The sequence below is a fragment of the Neolamprologus brichardi genome, chromosome 17 (assembly GCF_056152115.1).
Source record: "Neolamprologus brichardi isolate AB-2024 chromosome 17, ASM5615211v1, whole genome shotgun sequence".
Lineage (NCBI taxonomy): Eukaryota > Metazoa > Chordata > Actinopteri > Cichliformes > Cichlidae > Neolamprologus > Neolamprologus brichardi.
In genome coordinates, this window is record NC_142120.1 from 8,036,544 (window position 1) to 8,053,373 (window position 16,830).

Here is a 16,830-nt window from a genome sequence, read left to right on the forward strand (position 1 = left end):
CAGTAGGACATACAGCCATTTGAATATTTCATAAATGCATGTAGTAATCTTCCTGTAATTGTCTTGCTAACTGGCCAGCAGTAGGATGAGCACATGCAGCAAGCTGCAACTGTCTGAAGGACTTCCACAAGGCCTCCAAGCACAAACACATGCAAAATATTAGATAAACAAGCTTCTTGTTGATGAGAGGCAAGCTTAATAAAGATTTCCCCCTTTCTCTTTCTCTCTGTCTCTTTTTTTTTTTTTTTTTTGTAAAGCGGTATCTTCAGGGACAGCGAGCAGCCTGCTCTGTGCTTTTGAAGCAGCTGTAATTCATGACACACGCCATACATCAAGTGCATAAGATAGCATTATGGGCAGTGAAATGAAAAGGGTATTTGCAACATTAGTTCCCTCATCCTGCGAGGGACGTGATTAAATGATTAATGAAATGCCCCCTTTTTGCATGCGCATTCTGAAACAGCAATTAGGCACAGGGCTGAGGAGATCCACCAGTTCGTCCCTTCCCTTTCTGCTGCTATCCCTCATCCGTCCCTCTCCGCGCCCCCCCTCCCCCCACTTTTTTTTTAATGTTACCTCATTTTTGATTTATAATGAAAAATTTCTGAGCATTAGACCTGAAATGGTTATAAAAGTATAAGCAGGGACAGAATGGAATGGTTTTAAATGTGCACAGGCTAATTGAAAGGTACAGAGCTATTGTGATTACAAATGTTCTATTCAGGTTTTGATTGGCAGGTCGGGAGGAAGCAGCTCAGTGAGTTGGCTTGTTTTGCACGTTGCAGATAAACAAGAAGTGAGGCTTTTGGAAGAAAATAAAGGAATACGGGGTTTGTAGGGGGGGCGGGTTTATTTCTGTGTATTTGTGTATCTATTTATTTTTTTATATGTGCCAATCAGTGTTTGTGCAAGCTCATGATAATGTAAGCAAGCGTGTGTGTTCTTAGATAAAGTGAAAGCCAGCGAGAGAGATTTTGTACTCCCTCTAATGCACTGGAGGCAGAGCTGTAAATGATCATTGAAGGGTCTGCAAGCTAACCTATAATTACTGGAGATAAAGTGGCAGCTCTGGCATTTCATAAGCATGTCTCCTCAAAGCTTGCTTTGTGAGTTTGTCACCAATGATCATTTAGATAGAGGCTCATTACCCAGCATCACAACACTTTAGAAACCCCCGTTTTGCCCCATATTGGTGTTGCTCTGAGTGTGTGTGTGTGCGTGTGTGTGTGTCTGCATATGTGCGCTTTACCAAGAATAAAGGTCTATCCTAATGGTGGAGCTTTTGTGTCCTACAGACGAAATCCAATCAAGGCAAAAACCCTCATTGACTGTTATGGCTGTCTGGCTGCCTTTTTTTCTTTTAATGAGGCGAACACACCAGATACATTTAATATGTCTGCTGCTAGATAATGCACCTTCAAGCAAAGAGCCGCTTTTGTGTGTCAAATGTTGCTGGTGTTAAATCGTGAGTATTGTTTTCGGTAAACGAAGGAGACAAAGCTATTCTGCTGGCCCAGCATCTTTTATTCTCTGTAGAAAGCGGCGCTCGGGGTGGCACTGAAGTTAGCCATCTAAACTGGCGCAGGCCTATTGTCATGTTAAACATGGCACCACACACCGTCATGTTACTTCTAATTACCTCATTTCAGAGTGGAACAATGGGCCTGTACGGGATCCTATAGATAATTATCCCAGTATAGAAATATTATCATCTAAATAAAACAGTGCTGAAGTTGATACTGTAATTATCATCCTCTGAAATTTTGATCATGGTGAAAATGAATTTCGCTTGCTGCTTTCTTCGGGCTTGAAATATTGTATGGATTTTAAAGTTGGCTTGTCATCTCTTCTCCTCCACCGCCAGGCACCTAAACAGCGAGCACGCCCTCGACGATCGGAGCACGGCTCAGTGTAGAGTCCAGATGCAGGTCGTACAGCAGCTAGAAATACAGGTACGTTTTCTTTCTGATAATAAAGGATAAAAAACGGGGGGAAGAAGTCTCGCATATCGTTTTATTTTACAAGACTGAACTTAACTCGTGAATCAGCCATTCAAAACTTTATGTTCTGAAAGTTGCGTGTGCGAGAGGAAGGCCATATTGTGGTCTGCTTAATACTTCCAGACAAGCAGGACCTGCTGAATTCAACAAAGCCACTAAACAAAGGAATCCTCGGGCCTTACAACTAAAGTCATTATGGCTGTTTTAATTGAATTAAGCGTATGCTTTATTTTCTCTTCCTTTCTTTTTCTTTCCAATTAATAGCAAACGCATCTCTCCTAGTCTGCTGTGTTAATTAACTGCACTTTGCACCTGAAGAAAGCTCAAAAGGAGGGAACTATTTTCAGTAGGTGGAGCGTGACCTTATTAAGAAGTCATGCTGGCTAGATAATGAGAGCGCTGATTGAGCGACATTATTACTCAGCACTGCCAACAAGCGCTGCTTTTCCTTTAGAAACAAATATTTCAAACTGGGTACAAACTCAGTGCCAGCTGAAACAGTCAGTCTGCTCGGTGGTTTCTTTATGGTGGTTCGTTAAGACTTGAGCAGTTCTCCCAAGCGAATGAAGTTAGTTTTATTAATCAGCTCCTTTGTACTAAAAAAATAATAATAATTGAGGGTATACAGTGTAAATTCTAACCCCCTCAGCCAGTCTGGGCCTGCGTAAAAACACAAGCATCTCTCCATCCTTTCTGGTTTGATAAATTGTTTTTTTTAAGTAAATAAATTGTGCAAAATAGAAAAAAAAAAGATCCAAGCTGTTTATCAAATATGTATTCATTTTCTGTCCAAGCTACTGAAGCTTGCTCTTTATAGTGTGACCAATTACAGCGATACACTTGTGTTGCCTGTCCTGTCTCTTGTCTTCTTTGTCTTCTCTTTTATTCCTGACTCCCACCATCACTCCTTCTCTTTTTTTTTTTCCTCGAGAGCCGTCACTAGTAATGAGGCCCAGCGTCTGTGTATGCGCGCACACCTACTTGCTTGTCTGTTTCTCTCCGCGTTTGATCCGTGTGTGTATGTATTAAGGGCGTGAGAGGGTTCAGGCTTTCACATGGTCCAGTCCCTGTCACTCCTTGTGAATTAGATTGATGATAGGCAATGGCTGGAGCAACTAACTGGACCGGGGAGGCGGGGCCGCCTGGCACCCTGTTTGGAAGACCTCTTCACCTCTCAGCAGCTGCTGGCTGCGCTCCATCCCCCTAACAGTGTCCACAGGACTTTGAGCAGACACTCAGGACCACCTAATTTATGGCCTCGCCAGCTTGTTACTGTCAGAGCCTCTCTGACCTAAATTCTGCTATTGACAAAAAGATGAAATGCTATTTGTTTTGCCTGACCTGTCTGCACCTTCTCCCCCAGCCCCTCGTTTTCTACTTCTTTTACCTTTCGTGCTTTCTTTTTATTCATCTCCTCTTTTTCTTTTCTGTTCTTTTTCTCTCTACCAGACAAGTCTCGTGTCTCACCTTTGTTTATTTTCATTCGTCTGTGTATTCCCTTCTCTAATGTACTCTCTTCTTCTCTTAACAGCTTTCTAAAGAACGTGAGCGTCTTCAGGCGATGATGACCCACTTGCACATGCGGCCCTCAGAACCCAAGTCATCTCCCAAACCAGTGAGTGCATATTGCTTTGGATACTGTAAACAGGCTCGGCCATGAACGCAGAAAATGAACAGTTTAACCGTGCAGCAGTTGTGCGAGTGAGTGACAGAAGATGAAAGGAGGGGAGGGGGAGGAATGGGATTTGTAATACAGAGTTACATCTGCTTCTTATCGGTTATTGTGCGCCGCGAGAGGACAATGGAGTTTGGAAGTGTATTAGATGGCGGAGCGGTGGAGTCCTTGGCTAAAACGCGGGGTCATTTCTTTGTGATAGATATAATAGCCAAAACAACCTGTTGGCTGCTGATGACTGTTTGGCTCAGTGGCTTGCAGCGGCACTCAAAAGTGAAATGGGAGAGGAGAAGACGTGTCATTTTAACAACAAACACCTGAAAATTACAGCTGAGTGCTGAAGATGATGTGGTGTTGACATAAATACCCAAAGCGAAGCTGAAATTGGTTACAGAAAAAAAAGAAAATCCCAAATTGTAAACGGGGTCACCGACGGAGGCAAATGATGCCATTCTGGATTTACTTTCTCTCGCCTTTTACTTTTAGATTGAATGAAAATAAATGCATCTCTCCTAACCAGTGTTTGAATTTGATATTAAGATGATACATTTTTGCAAACATTATTTCCTTCCAATTTCAGACGTTTTGAAATATTTGAGAGCAAAACATTGTTAACGTGTTTCTGCTGCTTAGTAAGTGCCTATTTTCAATAGAATAATTTTCCTCATCACCTCTCATCATAGAATGTAGATAATCACAAGATAGCATAATTATCCCATAATTCCATCAGGAATCAAACTCCCTTTTTATTATTCAATCTCTCTCTGTCTCTCTTCCTCTCCCTCTCTGTAGTTTTTTTTTTAATCTTCAAAACTCCAGCAGCTTGGTTCCATCTCGTCCAATAAAGAATTTGCAGCCTATAATCCATGCCTGAATATGAATGAATGATGCTAATGAAGTATTGCATTACATAAAGCACACATGAAAGAGCAGCTAATTGCATTTGATGGTGGGGGCAATTCAGACAGAATTCCTAAACGAACAGTTAAGTTCTCAATTTTGAGGATTCCCCGTTTTTTTTAAGGAGAGGTAATATGGAGATTTGTTGCAGGGAATAACATGCACAGGCGTGTTTCTGTTGCAAAAGCTAATAGATGGGACAAAAGAGAGCGTGATTGGCCGGTTTCCAATGGCAGCTCGAGTTTGCAGCCAGTAGAACTGCAGATGCAGGACAGAAAATCGACCCCACAGTTTGATAAAAATGAGCTGTCCACGCTGGCCTATCAGGGCTGAGAGTGAGTCCTATTTTTTCATTAGTGACGCCCGTGGCTAACTAATGCCAGATGAATACAAGACACTGGTTCACTGTCTCCAATATGACCCTATTCTACTTCATTAAATGCTACCTTTTGGCCATGCCAGTAGATGGATGCGAGTCAAAGTTAGCATTTCTCTTTCTCCCAACCTTGTGTATTCAAATGAGCGAGAGGTAACAAAGTGCTCACTTCTTCTGTTTGGCTGTAATCACTTCCACTTTGTAAAAATGGAACTCTACGCCACTAAGGCTCGAAGGCAAGGAGTCTGCAATGTTTATGTTTTAACATTATAAATATACAATACATCCCAATATTCATATACAAGGGCATTTATTTAGAATCTAGTTTGCATGTTTAGTGCACTTTTTCTGCCATACAGAACGTGAGTGTTTATCAGATACCCTGTTTTAAAAAAAATCCATCAAGTTCAGGTCTAATTCAGGGTCTAGTTAGCACGTATGTAACAGAATGCACGGAGAAAACAACATGAAACATTTCAAATCACACGCAAATTTGCACATTGCATACTTTGATGACGGCATAGCTGGCAAGGAAATGAATTGCTATTTTTATTGAAGGTGTCAGTTGTGTGTTTGTGCAGTGTGAGTCTGTCAAAAAAATAGTAAAACAGTGCTTAACAGTGAAAGACACAACAGGGAGCACTTGGAGTGTAATTAATGGTTTGTGTTCAGGTAAAGTGATGTTTAAAACATTAACTGGTACACGCTTTTAAAAAAAAGTAGATAATATTAGTAGTAGCTGTACACACTTGATCCGATCTATTAAAACAGGTTAATATGTACATTATTTCCATAACCTCTAAAGTTTCTTTCTCATTCCCCGTACTCATCCCTTGTCCCAGCCCATCACTACAGCAGCTCATTATAGCTAAGTGGGCATATAATTATCATGTGAAAACCACTATATCCACCGGAGTGTCTCAAACTTGACATTTTATCGTATTTATCAACACATGCCACAAATGACCGCCGGTACCTTCTCCTCAGCCTCGCTCCTCCATCTCTCAGTGCCTTCGGCGCCCTCATTCCCTTCCATCTTTCAAGTCACTTTTAATTCAAACTCTCGCAATGGATGCATTCCACTTGTAGATTCACAATTAAGGCAATTTGGTTTGAATATGTAACGATGTCATTACCATTCCGACTAAATTAGAGCAGAGACTAAAAGGTCAGTTAGGAATTTTCCAGTCGGTTAGAGCCTCTCACATGAGATTTGGGAAGGAAATGCAAAAGTGGTGGAAAAGCTGGACGATTAGCGAGCAGAGCTGGCAGCAGAGCCAGAGGTAAGCAGCGCTCTCCTCGCCTCTAATGTCAAAGGAGGGAAGGAGAGAACGACGCCAAGTGCACATGTGTGTGGAGTGGCTGTCACTGTCCGTGTAAATTCATTTAAGTGTCTTTTGTATGCTCACGCAAAGAAAGAACTCAAACTCCCACTTCCTATACTTCCTCATGCACTGAAAGTCACACTGAATTAAGGACAAAGAATCTATTACATTTGTAATCTTTCCTGGAGGAATACTAGCTTTCAGTTGTGTTGTTGGGTTGAATTTCTGTGATTGACTGTCCTCCTAACAGAGCAGTTTAGATTAGACTATAACCCGGACTATCAGGCTAGGCTTTTTTGTAGGGGGAAAAATACTAGCTTTATGATTCTTCATTAGGAATCTACACTGGCACACACTGAGTCATATACCTCTGTCACACTCAAGGCACACTGATAGTATCTCAAGCCTGGCCATGAAGAAAGTTTTATTGTGTAGCGACTACTTTGTTACAGTACTGTTGCTGTTTTTGTTTCAGACGCCTGTCCTGAATTCTTCTCACTAACAAACTGCAGATCAGTTCAAACTAAACATAATTAGTTACTGTAGCAGTTGTTTAATGACATATGCACCACCCAGTGTTGAGATTTACAAATGCAGACAGTTTTAGTTAAAAGCAACATAATTAGTTGCAGTTTGACCCTGTGCATGGCATACTTTGTCCACGGAGTTGCTTTGATTTGCTAATAGTGTCTTCATTTAAATATATACAATCTGAAAGTGACAGGAGAGATTTTTTTTGCACTAGAACCTTTTTGGTTACATTAGTTTGGTTAGTCTAGTATTGACAAATCAGAGTTGAGTATGAAACAGTCCCATTAAACACAAAAAGCGAGAAGTAGTTGGTAGAATACAATTACAAAATCACTGGATACAGTTTGACCAAAATGTATATGAGTTTGTAACCTGTACACAAAGGCTGAGAACTTCAACCCATCTTCTCCCTACTTTCCGATCACCCCGTCAACTAAAACTATCCAGGAAATAAATAATTTAGCCTTCCCCTTTTGTGACACAGCTCAAATCTGTTGTAAGAAAAGTTGTGGTTAGAGACTAGGGTCAGACAGCCCATGTTCGCGAAAGCACTCCAACAGTGTAGAAAAAGAGTTTTGATATGCTCATTTCCTCAGTGCATAAAAATTATGGGTGGCTGCAGTGGGGTAAATGGAAAGGGAGGAAGGAAATGAGAGAGGGAGGGTGTGATAAATAGAGAGATAAAGAGAGATGGGGCCAGGATAACACGGAGGCTGATCGTTGGATAATCTCGAACAGCGTGCTCTAATTAGAATTCTTATGATACAATTTGGTAGTTGTAATTAGTGGAGATGGGCTGGCTCCTCTCCACGAGCCTTGTTAGTGGAAACACAGCTGTGTTAGAGAGGAGGAGAGCAGACACTCTGCTCTGTCAGAGAAACCACAAAATAATGCCTTCCTCCTCCTCCTTCCCACTCTTACCCCCCTCCCCCAAGTTGTTTCTGTCTCTTTCACGCTCTCCACCAATCGCATTCTGTCTTCCTCCATCGCAGCTCAACTTGGTGTCCAGCGTCACCATGTCCAAGAACCTGCCCTCGGCGTCACCCCCCAACTTACCTCAGACACCGACCACGCCCACAGCACCTATCACACCCATGGCTGCAATGCCCCACGTGCCATCGGTGCTGGGAGGAGCAAACGTCCCCAGCATGGGAGCCATGCGCAGACGCCACTCGGACAAATATTCCATGCCTTTGTCGTCAGGTAGGACCAACTACTCAGCGCAGCACCTAACACAGATATCACAATACTTTCAGTTACTGTAAAATTCAATTCCTGATTGAATTTAACATGAAGTGGCTTATTCTCATTTTTATATATTTTATATATTAGTTATTTGACATAAACTAGAACGTCACTTATCTAGTTTAGGGTACGTTTCTGTTTTTATCTAATGAAAAAATGATGTTCAATACCCAGAGCCCTGGACTATTAATAGTAATTTCAACTAATCATATTCTAGCAGTTTAGCACACACACACAGACATGAAAGTGAACACACACACACACACACACACACAACTGACATAAACGCATACCCACAAACCGCAGAGGCTTGTTGGTCTTACCAGTGTGAGCTGTCTGGTGGTGGGTTTATAAAAGCAAGCGTGTGTTTAATCACTCTATATGTAAATAGACAAGAACTTCCTCTGTGCATAAATATTACATGAATGTTAATTAAGTTCAAATAATGGTGGGAAAAAAAAATACAATATTTATTACATTAAGACATTCAATGTGTTAAGCTTTGCATTTTAAACGGGACGTCTTTTGATGTTTATATTTACTCTCTGTGTTTAGTGTGGAGCAACATAAATTATTCAACTTGAGCCTAACTAACTACACGGATTTCATTTTATGGGATGTATTAGTGTTTAAGATCTCTCACGAGAGAGATTAATTAAAAATGCATTTTGTTAGACATGGAAAATGTTGATTTGATGTGCCCCCTTTCTCTGTCAACCCCCCTCCATCCCCATCTCCACCCCAATCCTTACCCCACCCCATTTTAATTTGATGTAACCTTGAGTAAATGCAATACCTAAAGGAATAAAATGTGCCAATTATTTCAGGTGGTGACACAGTATTTATTTTTCCAGAGATTGCCCCAAACTATGAGTTTTATAAGAACGCAGATGTCAGACCGCCATTTACTTATGCAACCCTCATAAGACAGGTGAGTGGGAAATAAATTAACTTTGCCTGATTAGATTAAAATTAATTGCTCCATGAATCGTGGCAGCTCTGCCTCTTTCCTCTCTGTCTGTTGTTGTATGCGTGTCAGTTACCTGGTCTCGTTAGTCAACCGTTATTTGATGTCATCTCATTTCAGGCTATCATGGACTCTGCTGACATGCAGTTAACACTTAATGAAATCTACAGCTGGTTCACGCGCACGTTCGCTTACTTCAGACGCAATGCTGCAACTTGGAAGGTAACCTTCACGAACACCCCTCTTCACCCTCCCGTGCACTTTCACTCCCATCACAGCAAAGCCTGCTCCTTCCTCCCGCTCAAGTCAAACACAAAACCTTAAGAAAGCATATATTTACTCAGCACAGAGCGATTAGCACTCCTCTCCCCTTTCCTTCCAACCTCTGTCTTGAATGGAGCCCTTTTCTTCCTCTTATTTATTTTTTCCACCGTTCTGCCTTTTCTGTTTAGAAATGACAGGCGAAAGAATTATTCTCCCCTCAGATATCGTTTTCTAATTCGGTGCAATTAATAGCGGAGGCTTGGCGTGGAGAGGAGAGGGCTCTGACGCACTAATTATACAGCAGCCACTCCATCATCAGCACCTTTTGTTAAGAGATACACCCCTCCTCCTAGTCCCGAAAACCACCTTCTCTCGCATATCATTGGTTAATTAGGAAGAAAGATGGCTGTTTGCCTGTTAACCAGTTCTCCACTGTGCAGAGGCCAAAGATGCATGCACACAGGAACTCAATGTACACGTGAGCACATACATTGTGCCTGTGAGAGGGGTTAAGAGTGTGGAACTAAAGCAAGGGGGCAAAGTGAGAACTGGCCTGTCATGGAGGGAGCACTCTTTATTTACCCACACAAAAGGGCCCATTTGTATATCTGTCCCTACAACTTTATTGTCCTGTCTCCCCAACACAAAGATGGTGAAAAATATTTTTCCTGCAGCACATGTTTTAAGCAGAAGTGTGCCTGTCTGCTGATAAAGAAAGCCCAGTTTAAGCACCACTGTCTTCATTGCTTTCTTTTTTCGTTATTTATCCTCGGCCCCTGTATGTCATTTGTTAGCTCCCTTTAGCCTTTGTGGCTGCACAGAGGACTGGAGGGAAAACTCAACGAGCCGCTCATCAGCATGCGAGGCGCGTCGCAGCACTAGATTTAGCAAAGTGAATTAATTTGGATTTGGGATGCAAATGAGCACATGGGCGTGTGATCACCAATACAAGAGGACACGTAGTAAGATGGGTGCCCTTTTCCAGTTTGTACAGCACGCTCCGTGTTTTGCTGCGTAGTGATGTTACGATATGTTCTCACTGGCACCAAACAACACCGCTGCCACCAACATCACCGCCGCCACCAGCATCTGAACGGTTTCAAATCTTTCCTGCTCCTTTTTTTTAGAAAAATATCCTAATCTGCCCCACCCTGCACACAAGCCAGTGCGATCTATTTACATCTACAGCCGTGCGTTTCCCTTTGTAAGCATTAGGGGGACGATCAGCGATCGGCCTGTCATTTGATTAATGAAGAGAATTTGTTTTTAAAAAAAAGGGGGGAAGAAGAAAGGAGAGAAATGAAAGGTAGTTTAATATCTCAGCTTGGTCTCATAAGCTCAAAAGAGGGATCTGCACCCCACACCCCACTTTTCCTTTCTCTCTCTTTTCTCTCACCCAGAAGCTTATTAGTTCTAACTATATAGCATGCATAATAAAACTGCTCATTTGCTCATTAATATTAAAATTATCATATTCAGAGCCATGGGCATTAAGATCAATCAAATCCTGGGATTTTCAGGTCAGATGCGAGATCTGCTTATGAGGTTTTTTTCTTTCTTTTTTTTCCGAATCCCTTTTTCTTGAGCAGTACACACCAAGCTAAGGGAGATGATAAATATGAGAGGCAGGGATATTAAAGCCAAGGTTATTATTTGTAGAGTCTGATGCATGTTTTAATTATGGACGTATTGTCATATTAATAGAAGAGTGCTTCTTTCTCTAGCTATTTCTTATTTAGTAATTAATGAAAACGCCTTATTGTTTTCTTTTAATTTAACAGCAGCTTTGATAATAATATCGAAAAGGTGGTCGTGTCATTTTACCAGAGTATTTAGACATATAGAAGTCAGTTCAGCTTAATGCCCTGACTTCTGCAGGAACACGCTGTCTCTAACACACACAAACACAGGGGCCTCCTGACGACTTTTTTTTTCTCCCCCTTCCAATACTGTCATCTTTTAAGCGATGTGTCCATTAAGAGCAATGCTTTTCTGGAGCAGGAAGGGTTACTGACATCACATTATCAAGGCCGGCATTACCACTTCTGTCACCACCATAAGCCATTCGCTATGCTGATTACCTCCTTTTAGCCTACTTACTCTGATTGATATGTACTGTGTGCAGGACTTGTAAGAGCATTCGCTCTCACTCAATTTTTTACTAATTAAATCAATGGTGCGTGAATGTTAAGAATTTCTTCAAAATGCAGGAAAAAAAAAATCAATTTTGAAGCCTTCCTCGTCTTCATTTTTTTTCTTGATGGATAATGAATGAACATGACTCGCTTTTTTTTTTTTTTTACCTCATCCCTCTGACCTGTGCGTCATTTCTCTCTGCCTCCAGAATGCTGTCCGCCACAACCTCAGTCTGCACAAGTGCTTTGTGCGCGTGGAGAATGTGAAGGGGGCAGTGTGGACAGTAGATGAGGTGGAGTACCAGAAACGCAGGTCGCAGAAGATCACGGGGTAGGTGCTCTGCTGACTCACAGATCCAGATCAGTAAAAGATTAAAAGGATCAGTGGAAACGTTGTTAAATACACTCTGCACTCTCTTATTAGCATTACATTACACATTATGTTATGATCTGATTGACTCATTTGTTGTTGTTTGTTTTGCTTACTTTTTTGTATGCAGAAGCCCATCACTTGTCAAGAATCTGCCCTCCAGTCTCGGCTATGGAACTGCACTAAATGCCAGCTTACAGGTATGGACCAAAACCTCGAGCTGGCTGCCGTTGTTACGTGATTGACAGACAGGACCACTGCCTGAGTGACTGAATGATTGCAGTTAATGTGCACAATAGAACTCCATATTCATACTTCCACTTTGCATAAGAGGGAGCAAGTTTTTTTTTTTTCTTTTTCTAACTTGAATTACCACCTTGTTCCTTGCTTGTGAATTTCTGCACCTCTCCACTCACTCTTCTCTCTTCCGGTCTGCCATCAGACAGAGAAGGCCACCCTGTGGTTGAATCAAGGAGCAACTCTCGCTCCTTGATTCCCTTCTTTTCCCCGTCTTTCAGCAGTGGCAGCCACCCTAGATTGATAGCGGCATGTGCAAATGCAAGGGCATGTGCATTAATATTTATCTAACCTGTCATAAATGATTTGCCTTCATAGTGTACGCTGGCGAGGTGCTCATGGCAAAAACTTTAAAAATTTAATCACCGTATATAACTTTAATGCTCAGCAGGCGAAAGTGTCAAGAGTTTTTATTATTTGGAGGTAAAGTTTTGGGGGGACTTTTTTTTTTTTTTTTTAATAGCCACACCACACAAGGGCACCGGAATGGCAGGTGAGGGGAAGTAGTTGTCAGGAAAGTGTCACATGGGGAAAAATAGTTTCCAGCTGAACAACACCGAGCCACGCTCTTTAAATAATTACTGTGTTAAATTATAATATTCACTCTTCATACTGCCTCTAAACCACCAAAACAACTGTGTGACAGTAAATGATCCCTTTTATGCACCCAGTTATTCAGTGTTCCTGGACCTTTCTCTGTCTATTCAAGTTCTAATTCCTAATATTCCCTACTTGTCTCTTCCTCCCACAGGCTGCCCTAGCAGAGACCTCCTTGCCTTTGCTGGGAACCCCGGGGCTCATGGGCAGTGGTGCCACAGGCCCGATGGGAGGCACCTGCCACGGCCTCCTCGGCGGAGACCCGTCCGGACTGACTGCAGGAAGTCCGCCTGGCCAGTTGGGAGGGAGCCCACCGGGGTTGCTGGGTGTTAGTCCCCCAGTTACGCTGAGCGGCAGCCCCCCCATGCTGCTGCAGTCAGCCCACGAGGACCTCAACGGTTCAATCGACCACCTGGACACCAACGGACACAGCAGCCCCAGATACTCCCCTCCAGTACACATGTAAGCTCCTGAACATAGAAGAAAATATACCTGCAAGTAATTTAACTCTTGGGGCTACTTAGACCCCTAAGAACTCAAATTTGTGCACATCATCTGCACTTTTCTCAGATTAAACACTGATCTTAAGACATTGTCAAAGATTCTTTTTAGAAAACCTAAAAGCTTTTTGAAACACAAACTACAATTCACCCCCAGTCGATCTCATTAAAAGCTGCCGGTGCTTATACTGCCCTTTACTCAGCCCATAACAGCTGCTGTGTGGATTTAAATGACAACCATTACAGCATACCTATGATGTTGCAGCATGCACACGATGGATCAGAGTTCCTATTTCATGCTTCATAATGTTAAATGTGGTGGGTATGCACTAATTTACACCTCACACATTTTTAAGAGTGCTTATCTAAGTATGCAAGCACACATTGACCCCTCCCCTTTCTACACCTACGTTGAATTCCTTTGTTAGTTTAATTGCCTGACATTTAACCCTCTGTATCAGTATTTATTTCAGTTTTCTCTGACCCAAGGGCAGGGTTCAATTTCCAGTACGTACGATATCATAAGCAGACTTTTTCTCCTCCTTTATCTTCTGCTGTAATTTGATTGTCTTTGTGCTTATACCTGAGGTGAGGCGGACGCTTGGCCAACAGTTAGTCTATAAATAGGCTCTATTACACATTTGTCTTTAATTACACCAGCGTCTGCATTATAGGGGTTTAGCTGCTGTATTTTATGCAAGACTGTGCCTATTAATATTTAGCAAGTGTAGCATTAATTACTTTAAAAATCTCTCCCTTCCTCATCCCTCATTTAACGTGGCTAAGAGAAAGCGAGTGTGAGAGAGAGTGAGAGTGATTTTAAAAATTGATTTCATGTGACTTTTAGGAATGTCTGGGCTGCTGATGTCACAAAGAACTATCTGCGTAAGCACTCGCTGTGGAAAAATGAAGCACGCACGGAAACAAACACAAAGAAATGATTCTCGTCCACTCTCCTTCAAAGGCCATGTTGGAAACTTATCAGCTAGTCGCTTCTTTAATGGATAAAAGATGCACTTCTGCTTCATGTGACTAAGTGTATCAGAGAGAACAGAGGAGTGTTTGGTTAGTCCTTAGTACCAGACATCTATACATTAATCTGTTTGGACATGTTTACCCCTCTCTGAAAGGGGGTAATAAGTGGAGCAAATCTGCCCAGCTGCAGACAGAATCCAGTGTTACCGCTCCCTCAGCTCATTTAATTTTTAGTAACAGGACAGCACTTCCTTTTTCTTGCATTCTCTTTTCTCTGGCCGAACTAGCCTTGACACTTGCAAGGGTAGCTAGATTAGAAGATTAGACGCATCCATCCATCCTTCTCTTCCTCCCTCCTTCTATCCCTCCCTCGGTCCCCGCCCGCCTTTACAAAGCCACAACAACCTCAAAATGGAAGAAATGTGTTTTTCATGAATGGCTTTTCAAAGATGTGTTTAAATAATAGAGTGGCTTGTAGCACTAAACTAAATAGTACATCACCTTGAAGGCCTTTCTCTGGAGAGGAGTCCTCAGCACAAGCAAGTCCATTCAAACCTCTTCTTCTCCTAAATGTCTGAAGGTTAATGATATCTACTTAACCGCAAAGCAGGCTGCCCCGGGCCGTCCCGGGTTTGTGTGCATACTGGTGTGAGCGTGTGCACGTCATGTAGTTTTGGCTCTGAATACTTATGCAGAAGTGCCACGCTGTCTAAAAACCTTATTGTATTGATTATTTCATTTCGTAAAACATGTTTTAGGTTGGAGCCACGTAATCCGTGTCCACGTTGAGTGAGTTCGATATTTAATTGCACCAATCTTGATAACAGGATTAAAGACTGTAAACACATCTTTTTTCAATTTAAATGTCTAAATGAATGACTGGTTACGTTTTAGGTGAAACCAAGTCTATTGTTTATATTTCCACTGAAACCTTTGGCTTTGTTCAGTGTAGCCACAGGCTAAAAAGTAGTTGTGTCCTTAACACCAGTCCAAACATCTGCAAACCTCCTCGCAACAAACCCTGAGTGATGTAGTTATTGTTCACTCAACTGACTCTGAGATGAGAGCCAATAAACGTGTCATCGCACTGAGGCCCAACTGTCTTTGGTGTCTGAAATTTTGCAAACTTTTATTGCCCCCTCCTTCACTACCAACCCTCCCCACTTCCCCAGGCGACCTGCACTCCTCTCATACTCTATCTTCCTCACCGCACTACTTCTCCTGCCCCCCCATCGCAGCCTACCATTAGATCCATGCACTAATGATCGCATTTGTCCCGACATACCTCTGCGTGATTGCAGGTGCTAATCTCCAATTGATGTGAGAGCCAGGCATCTCTAGAACCCACACACACATGCACACACTCGAAGCGCTGCGTATTTATTACATCGCAAAAGTCCTGCTGAGTGACTCAATAATGGCAGCTAGCTATTAAGTACTAAATGGCTCATCCACATATTTTAATAAAGTGTCACAAAGCCTGTGAACGTTATCGTCGGAGCCACACAAACATCTAATGAGGTGCATGAGAACACATTCCAGTCTGCCAGGTGATCCACGTGATGCATTCAAGTACAGACTCATTGTCGTTTTTCGGGAAACGGTGTTTAAAAAATGCTGAAAATCTTCTTTATGAAACACTTTTTATTGCGCTCGACAAAACTAGGGATGCATCGCTTCACTCGCTGTGGGCACCAGCTGAACCGTGATTCGTATCTGGTGCTAGTATACAAATATAAAGTACTGATCAGCAGCAGTGGACATATTAAATGTTTACAGCATGGCGTTTATGAACAGCTATAACTAATGAGTGAAAGGTGGGGTACAGCCTCACATAGTGACCTAAACATCCCTTTATACAGCCACATTTTAGTGTCTCAGAAAGCAGGAAGTGTTTTTGTCCAAGCACTCATGTAGAACATAAAATATTTCAGCAACAAATTTGTAACTTTCTGGCAATCAGCCCATCATTTTATCACCTTTCAACACCAGTTTTACTCTCCATCGGCAACATAAATAAATATCTTAATTTTTAAAAAATCTGTCTTTCCATGCTGTTAGCTGTTACATCGGCAGGTAAGAGGACGTGGAGGTGTTGTTGTCTTATCTCCCACCTTCTGTAAACCCGAGGCACAGAAACAGGTTCATCCGCTCCTGTTCGCATCCTGCTAAGATCAGCCTCCCTTTCTCATCCCACCACATCAGAATATTAATTTACAGTATTTGGCTCTGAATATTAAAGTCATCTGTACCTTTTAAAATTCTTTTCAAATTCAAAGTCCCCCCTGCCCTCCCCGCTTCCACTGATGAAGGCAACCCAGGAGAGAGGCTTCCTAACATACTACCACTTGATAAGTCTCCCTCTCTCTCTCTCTCCCCGCTCTCCTCTTTCAGAGTCTAGGGGGACTTTCTGATGCATCCGATGTGTCAAAAATAATTAGCTTTTGTCAGATTTATCATCATGGCACAAACCCCTCTCCCTGACTAGAGCCCCAGATCGTGTTATGCCTTGTTTGTGTGTGACAGCATTATTATTCTTGTTAGTGGCCCGACACCTCTTTTTTTCCCCCCGCCCACTCCTCTGTTGTTCTGAAACATAAGGCGTCCTGTGAGCAGCGCCATTGCTGCTTCCTGCCCAGTGCTTATTGACACTGGCTAAAGATATTCATCCAT

General features: G+C 42.2%; 1 protein-coding gene across 7 annotated transcripts in view; it reads left to right on the top strand.

The window, feature by feature from the left end:
* Positions 1 to 16,830, top strand: part of foxp2 (forkhead box P2) — a 103,966-nt gene that overhangs the window by 82,323 nt on the left and 4,813 nt on the right. For 6 of the 7 annotated variants that reach the window (XM_006780619.3, XM_035906773.2, XM_035906789.2 and 3 more), the window contains 8 exons: positions 1,865 to 1,952; positions 3,532 to 3,615; positions 7,800 to 8,010; positions 8,880 to 8,983; positions 9,140 to 9,241; positions 11,628 to 11,749; positions 11,919 to 11,988; positions 12,837 to 13,144. In XM_006780619.3, the coding sequence (XP_006780682.1) occupies positions 1,865 to 1,952; positions 3,532 to 3,615; positions 7,800 to 8,010; positions 8,880 to 8,983; positions 9,140 to 9,241; positions 11,628 to 11,749; positions 11,919 to 11,988; positions 12,837 to 13,144 (1,089 nt within the window). The remainder of the gene's footprint in view (positions 1 to 1,864; positions 1,953 to 3,531; positions 3,616 to 7,799; positions 8,011 to 8,879; positions 8,984 to 9,139; positions 9,242 to 11,627; positions 11,750 to 11,918; positions 11,989 to 12,836; positions 13,145 to 16,830) is intronic. The other variant, XM_035906785.2, reaches the window with a different exon arrangement.